Raw genomic sequence first — 8,178 nt, forward strand, 5'->3', positions numbered from 1 at the left:
TGCAGTATTCCAAGTGTGGCCTTACGAAGGCATTATAAAGTGGTATTAACACTTCACGTGATCTTGATTCTATCCCTCTGTTGATGCAGCCTAGACTGTGTTGGCCTTTTTGGCAGCTGCTGCACACTGCTGGCTCATATTTAAATGGTTGTCCACTAGGACTCCAAGATCCCTTTCACAATTACTACTGTTGAGCAAGGTACCACCTATACTGTACCTGTGCATTTCGTTTTTGTTGCCTAAATGTAGAACCTTACTCTTTTCACCATTGAATTTCATTTTGTTAGATAGTGCCCAATGTTCAAGTTTGTCAAGATCCTTCTGTATCTTTAGCCTATCTTCTGGAGTGTTGGCTGTTCCTGCCAGCTTGGTGTCATTTGCAAATTTGATGAGTTCCCCATTTATTCCCTCATCTAAATCATTGATAAGGTGTTGAAGAGTACTGGGCCCAAAACAGAGCCTTGGGGTACTCCACTGCATACTTCCCTCCATGTAGATGCAGTTCCATTGAGGACTACACGTTGAGTGCGGTTGGTCAGCAGTTACGAATCCATCTGGTGGTGATGCTGTTCAACCCACATTCTTCTACTTTATCTAGTAGTAGGTTATGGTCTACCTTATCAAATGCCTTACTGATACATGGTGGCTGTTCAGGTCTTCTCCATCCTGGCCTCCAGTGCTGGTCTGCTGGTCTGCATCTTCATCTCCAAGTGCTACATTATCCTTCTGAGGCCAGACCTGAACACAAAGGAGCATCTCACAGCCAGAACAAATGTAAAAACATGAGATATAATACCATGATATTATAAGAATGGTAAAATGTCCTTTTATTTGAAAGAATACCTAAATTATTTCCACTTAGTATGCAAGAATCAAAGACAATAATATATGTCTGTCTCTAAATGGAAAATGTTTGAATGATTGAAATTCTTGTGTCTTCCTATTCATCACAATAAATTTAGCTAAAGAGAAGAACTCGTTGAAAATCATGCAGAGGAATTTAATATTCGGCAGCTATCAATGAACCAGACACCGTATGAAAAAATTGAGCAATTATTCTTACTGACAATGGCTGAAAGTGTGTACCGTATATTTCAGACTATAAGACACACCTAGATTTAGAGGAGGAAAACAAGGGGGGAAAAGGTTTTGGCTCCACTCGTCCCATTTTTGCCCTCCCCGGCCTCCAGAAGCACTGTGCAGGCAAAAGAGGCCTGTCTTTGGCCTCCTGAACCCTCCGTGTGTCCTGTTTTCACCAAAAAACATGCCTGGTTTTGGCCTGCTTCTGGGGGCTGAGGAGGGCAAATACGGGATGCACGGAGGGTTCATGTTAGATCGGGTAATGGAAAGGCACACACAGGATAGTGGTAACAACAGCTCTTTATTAACTCAGTAGCAACTATATACAATCCAGCGAAGGTTGAGTCTGACAGCAGCCCTTTTATAGGGAGCTATCATACCCTTCGACCAATGAGATTAAACCTCTTTTCCCGCCGGAACAGAGGACGTTGGTGGAAACCATGATAGCTGATGCTAGTATCTAACACCCCTCCCCTCTTAGATGGTGTAATCCGATGGTTACGCAGTCACGCAGCTAGGCGGGCATTTTGGTAGCTCTGCCTGACCTGTGCAGTTCAGTCGGAGGGTGTTCTTCGGACAGGTCAGACAGACCTGTTTGCTCCACAACTCCGCTTGGTGGAAGCTCCTGGAACCTTTCACAGGCTATGTCTGGAGCTTCTAGAGCCGGTTCGCTCGGAGCTCGCTGCAGGCCTGCAAACAACCAGATAAGTTCCTCGGTACCCTCGGGCTTGAGCTACCTCTGGATGGAGTGAGTTCTTGCTCCTTTTGGGTAGGGCTTTGGCTAACTTGTGCAGGAGCTAAAAGTGGAGTTGGAGAGGCGGTCACGGAGTTGGGCAACGTGCCTTCTCCAATTCCGACTATCCTCGAGTTCTACAAGATAAGAGCGAGGCCCGGTGATGTCTATCACTGTGGCAGGAATCCACAGAGTTCCCCCGGCGTAGTTGTGGGCGTAAACTGAATCCCCTACGCTAAAGTTCCAAATTTTGCTTGTGGAGTCAGGGGATGATTTGCAGAATAGTTTGGGTGTAGGTGGTCTAAGTGGGACCTTAGCCAGCAATCCATGAGAAGCTGGGAGGGGCTTCTCCCTGTAGTGGCACTGGGTGTGATGTGCTGAATTAGCAAATAGTGATCAACCCGTGTTTGACAATCTCCTGGGCCCATCCTAGAGAGGGCCTCTTTTGCAAATCTCACCATTCTCTCCGCCTGACCATTGGAGGCCAGATGGAATGGCGCGACCAGGGCATGTCTGATTCCCTGTGCTGCTAAGAAGGTCTTGAATTGCATGGCCGTGAATTGGGGCCCCTGTTCAGAGACCAAGATGTCGGGCAGGCCGTGTGTGGAGAAAAGTCTCTGTAGTACCTTGATGACCGCTTCTGCCGTAGTGGAGGTCATCAGGACTACCTCTAGCCATTTTGAGTAGGCGTCCACAACTATAAGGAATGTCTGGCCATGAACTGGGCCAGCAAAATCAATGTGCACCCTAGACCATGGTGCTTGAGGTCGCTCACACTCCTTAGCGGGCGCCTCTGGGGGAGCTGGTCTGAACTCCTGGCACGGTGTGCAGGTAGCCACCCATTCTTCAATCTCCCTGTCCATGTTAGGCCACCAAACGTAACTCCTGGCCAAAGACTTCATCCTGACAATTCCAGGATGCCCTACATCTAAAGCCTCTAATACTGCAATGAGCAGTTTGGGTGGAACAAGGACCTGGTCCCCCCACAGCAAACAGCCATTAACAACAGACAGTTTGTCACACTTACAATGGTACATTTTGAATTCAGACCCAACAGGCCCCTTGGGCCACTCCTTCCACATCCAGTTCAAAATTTGTTTGATGGTGGAGTCTTTTGCAGAGTGGCCGGCAAAGTCACTAGATGAGACAGGACCAGTCTCTAAGCAGTCAATGAGCAGAACTGGCATCTCGGGGGTAGAGTCAGCAAGAAGTTCTGGTAGCGGGCAGCGGTTCAAGGCGTCGGCGTGCCCCAAAGTGGCACCTGGTTGGTGGACGAGGTGGTAGGAGTAGGCGGCTAAGAAAATGGTCCATCTGGTCATCCGCAGTGATAATGACACAGGAGTAGGTCGGTCCCCAGCCAGCAAGCCCAGCAGCGGTTTATGGTCCGTAATTAGTTTGAAATTACAGCCGAATAGGTACTCATGGAACCTCTTTACTCCGGCCACTGCAGCCAAAAGCCTCACGGTCCAGCTGGCTGTACTTCCGCTCTGCAACGGACAAGGTCCTAGAGTAAAAGGCTACGGGAGCCTCGGTTCCGTTGGGCATGCGGTGGCTGAGGACGGCTCAGGAGTCAAAGAAAATCATATCAACATGTTTGGAAATGGGAAATGGTTGAATGAGTGTAATTCTTGTAACTCCCTTCCCTTTCAGCTCAATAAATGTTGAAAGTCATTCAGAGGCATCTTCCTTCCCCACTGACTTCGCTTGTCAGAAGGTCAGAAATGGTGATCACATGACCCAGGGACTCTGCAACCATCATACGTAGGTACATGCCAGTTGCTAAGCATCTGACTTTGGATCATGTGACCATGGGGATGCCGCAATCATAAGAGGAAAAAAATAGTCATAAATCACTTTTTTCAGTCCCATTATAACTTCCAGTGGTCAATAGAAAAATGGTTGCAAGTTAAAGACTCCTTTTACCATTGCTAGGAGTTGGTCCTGGATGATTTGGGCCCAGGGCTGCTTTGGGGCCATAAACTCCTGAGCTCACACCTAGGGATGGCTGTCTGGAGCCCCCCAGCACCATAAGCCCAGGGGACTCCACCGCCTGCCCAGCCCCAGAGCCCCGGAGGTCAGGCAGGGAGTCTGGTGCAAGAACAGCAGCCCCCACTGACCCCTCCTGGTGCCCAACTGAAGAAACAGCCTCTCTCCTCCGGCTATCTGTGGGACAAGGGCCCTGCATGCCTCCCAACCTGCAACCATCATAAGTACATGCCAGTTGTCTCCTCTCCTCTCCCCTCCCCTGGAGTCTCAGCTGGTGCCAAACCCAGAAAGCATCTCTGTGAGCAGAATCGCCCCCTCCGGTCCCAGCCAAGTCGCAGGGATGCACGCCAGAGCAGCCGTTTCCTCCCCCATGAAGTTCTGGATGAACCTGATAGAGTCTCCGAGTTCTCTGTGTTAGAAGATGCAGAATTTCAAATAAAGCTCTCTAGGATTATGCAGCTGACAAATTCTATTAGGAGCTGTGGTCTCCTTATCTCTCATGTAACTAGGTGAGACAGAAATAAATAAATTAAAAAAAAAAGATTGCTTCACCAACAATCTGGAATATTGAATGTCAAGTGCATAAGAAAGAGAGAGATCAGAGTCTTGGACTGCACATTAGACAAATAGCCTACTGGGATACTTGGGTTAAAGCATTTTCTGTGCATTCAGAATTAAACATTTATTGGAACCAAACATTGATTTGACATCTGCATAGGTGGGTCTGATTGCAATAAATTGTAGAATGATGCAGAAATGGGATGCTGGAGGAGCTGCTGGCAGGGAGGGAGGGAAGAAGGGGAGGAGGGAGTAAGGATAGACAAGCAAGAGGGAAAGAGGAAAGAAGGCAAGCAGGCAGGAAGGAGGCAGAAGGAAGGAGGGAAGAATGGAACTGGAAGGGAGGCAGGGAAGGAGGGAGGGAGAAAGGAAGGATAGGAGGATAGGAAAAGAGGAAAGAAGGCAGGCAGGCAGGGGGAAAGAGGAAGGAGGGAACTGGAAGGGAGGCAGGAAGGAAGGGAAGGAGGAAGGGAGGGTGGAAGGAAGGATAGACAAGTAAGAGGGAAAGAGGAAAGAAGGCAAGCAGGCAGGAAGGAGGCAGAAGGAAGGAGGGAAGAATGGAACTGGAAGGAGGGAGGGAGAAAGGAAGGATAGGAGGATAGGGAAAGAGGAAAGAAGGCAGGCAGGCAGAAGGGAGGGAGGTGCAAGGAAGGAAGGAAGCATAGATAAGCAGGAGGGAAAGAAGGCAGGCAGGCAGGGGGAAAGAGGAAGGAGGGAACTGGAAGGGAGGCAGGAAGGAAGGGAAGGAGGAAGGGAGGGTGGAAGGAAGGATAGACAAGAAAGAGGGAAAGAGGAAAGAAAGCATGTGACTACGGTGGGAGACAAGGAAAGACCGGTGTGCTATGTTATGCAGAGGTCTACTTATAACAATTTTATAGACAAATTATACTATTTACAGTCGCGCGGGGGGGCGGGGGGGCGCGAAATGTTTTCTTCTTCCTAGGGGGGGCATGACAGAAAATAATTGAGAAGCACTGCCATAGTCCAACCACCTCCACACAAAACCACAAAAGCAAGAAATGCAAAACAACAAAAGGTATTAAGATATTAAATAACAATAACAACAATAATAATAACAACAGAATACCTTTAAAATAGAAAAATAAAGAAAACCTGACAACCACATTAGGTCACTTACCAACCATCACATTGTCGTGCAAGGCAGAACGTCTGACATCCTTCGCTCATCAATGATGGGGATGTTGGGGTAGATGGGTTCCGGTATGTATGGTTCTACCGTGATTATGGCGGCCTCCACATCTTCATTTCGTTGTTCTGGCGACACTTGCATACACTTTTTTCTGGGGATTGAAGAAGAAGAAAAGAATCAAATATAACTGCCTAGTACATTGTTTTCTTAACAATGATAATGAAGATAATTCTTAATGTCAGCTCCAGATTTTCAAGAAAAAATTGGGGGTTGGACTAGAAGACCTTCAAGATCCCTTCCAGCCATGAGGGATTCTATCCTTTCTCCTATTAGTTCCACCAACATTGGGGGGGGGGGGCTTTCAGTGCCCCAGGACTCCCCAGGTTGTGGTGATGATACTTCCTTTAACAGGAGCAACTTACTTGCATTGGTGGTAAAAAATGCAGAGGCCAACGAATAAATAGACCCCAACTATGAACAATGTGACTTTCCAAGGGTCTCCAAAGATGGTCTGGGGTCTTTCCCTGGATGGCTGCAACAGCTCATTTGGGTCCATTTCTGAAAGAGAGAAGGGATGGAGGAAGAAGAGTCAATTCTCTGGTTTTAATGGTTGGTGAAGGGAGCCCTGGCAGACTGGCAGCTGGGAAAGGGCTCCAGAGATCTGGGCCGAGTTGCCTGGCCCTCACTCGCTCAGCTTATCCGCGAGCCATAATTAAGGGGCGGAGCCTCCATGAGGTGACCGGGGAAGGGAAAAGCTGCCTCCTGTGCTGGCCATGCCCACCCCTTCACTTATACTGTCCCACCCAAAAAAACTCAGGCTAGGGCTTATTTTCAGGGAAAGACGGTATTTCTGACCTGTCCCGTTGTTCCCTCAATGCTCGGTTCTCCCTGAGGATCTCCTGGTCCTCCCCAGCTTGTTCCCGAACTCTGCAGTGGAGATGATGGCTTTCCTTGTTTACGTCATTGAGTTCTTTCCCCAAACTATTGATTCTGTGTTGGTTGTTTTCTCTGAGGACTTCCGCCTTCTCCCCAGTTTGTTTTTGAACCCTGCAACTCAGATCTCGATTCTCTTTTCTGAGCTGGTCTTACCTGAAATATTTCTTCTGTAAAAGATCTAAACCAGAGTAAAATTAGCTTCCTTGGGTTTGTTACTTGAGTCATCAGACTTGTTTAAAATTAAAACTAATTAAAATACCTGGTATTTTGTTTATTGGCTTACAATTCAATAGAATAGAATTGAATTCTTTATTGGCCAAGTGTGATTAGACACACAAGGAATTTGTCTCTGGTGCATGTGCTCTCAATGTACATAAAAAGACAAGATACATTCGTCAAGAATCATAAGCTACAACACTTAATGATAGTCATAGGATACAAATAAGCAATCAGGAAACAATCAATATCAATATAAATCGTAAGGATGTAAGCCACAAAGCTACAGTCCTGCAGTCGTAAGTGGGAGGAGATGGGTGATAGGAACGATGAGAAAACTCATAGTAATAGTAATGCAGCCTTGGTGAATGGTTGTATGTCTATGTATAATTTCCTGTGTTTTGAACAAGTTGAAAAGAGTCAGGTCTTATTTTTCCCAACCTTATTCCAGGCAATGTAATTCAACCTAGAACTATGGGTAACAGGGGAGAGAGAGAGAGAGAGCTAAGGAGTATTTAAGATAAAATTCTGGAAGAAAAGTCAGGGCTGCTAGCTAAACATTGCTCACTGCTCAGTTTCTCTTCAAAATCTTTGGAAAGCTCCTTCTTTTCTGAAATTTGTTGGATACTTTTCACCGAAAGCTCCTTGTTCTTCAACTGGAGCTCTTCTTTTTCTGACAACAGCCTTGAAATTTTCATGGTCTTCCTGTAAATTATAAAGAACAGAGAGAAATTGGCCTCCTTACTTTTTTTCACTTGAAACATGACATTGTTTTGTAAATTAAAAAAATATTAAACATAACTTGGTGTGTTTTGTGTGTCTGTGTGTATATATATAAAATTCAGTTTTTCTCTTTCTGCTATAACAACCAGCAGTTTCTCCTTACAGGAAAGAAAGCTTCAGCCATTTATTGGGGTATATGAGAAATCAGTAGATTTTCAGGGGCTTCAGCTGTGCCTGAATGCTTCTGCAGCCGCATTGTTCTACTTTTTTTAAAATTCTCCTGTTTCCCCCCTAAAAGATCCCAGATCCAGTGACATGCAATCAGGGGAGGCAGGGGAGGCACAGCCTCACCACTGCCATCATGAAAAGGAAAAAAAAATGTAAAAGGAAAAAGGCGAGAGTTGAGGTCAGGCTGAGCTAGTTGCTGCCTCACCGTGAATGACTGCCTAACTGTTTAAAAAAGCCTCTAAAAAAGCACCCTCTACTATGAGGCAGAACAACTGTGTACCTCATCTAGTCTAGTCTGACTTCTAAGGCGTTTTATGATCGCTCGAGCAGAGTTAAGCGAGGGTTAGAAGCCTAAAAAATCCTGAAGTTGGAGAGACACACAATTCTTCCGCCTCCAACTTTCTCCTGACGTCAAGGAAGACTGCCCGGAGACTGATGACGCTGCAGAAGGGAGAATTCCCATTGGTCCTCTGGGGCTTCATTGGTTCCTGGGAAAATGCGATTCACTGATTGTAGCCTGCATTTCTCCGCACATCCGGCGTTTCTCAGGCATTGCTTTGACTTCTCC

The 8,178-nt window shown here is 46.5% G+C and overlaps 1 protein-coding gene across 1 annotated transcript in view; it reads right to left on the reverse strand.

The window, feature by feature from the left end:
* The window catches only part of LOC309393749 (vomeronasal type-2 receptor 26-like), a gene marked incomplete at both ends in the record, with an annotated part of 32,352 nt that extends 24,995 nt beyond the window's left edge, over positions 1-7,357 (reverse strand). Inside the window, 3 exons of the mRNA XM_081956244.1 lie at positions 5,595-5,658; positions 5,930-6,065; positions 7,228-7,357. Of these exons, the coding sequence (XP_081812370.1) occupies positions 5,595-5,658; positions 5,930-6,065; positions 7,228-7,357 (330 nt within the window). The remainder of the gene's footprint in view (positions 1-5,594; positions 5,659-5,929; positions 6,066-7,227) is intronic.
* Positions 7,358-8,178: the final 821 nt, after the last annotated feature.

This window comes from Natrix helvetica (genome assembly GCF_964273705.1).
Source record: "Natrix helvetica genome assembly, chromosome: 5".
Taxonomy (NCBI): domain Eukaryota; kingdom Metazoa; phylum Chordata; class Lepidosauria; order Squamata; family Natricidae; genus Natrix; species Natrix helvetica.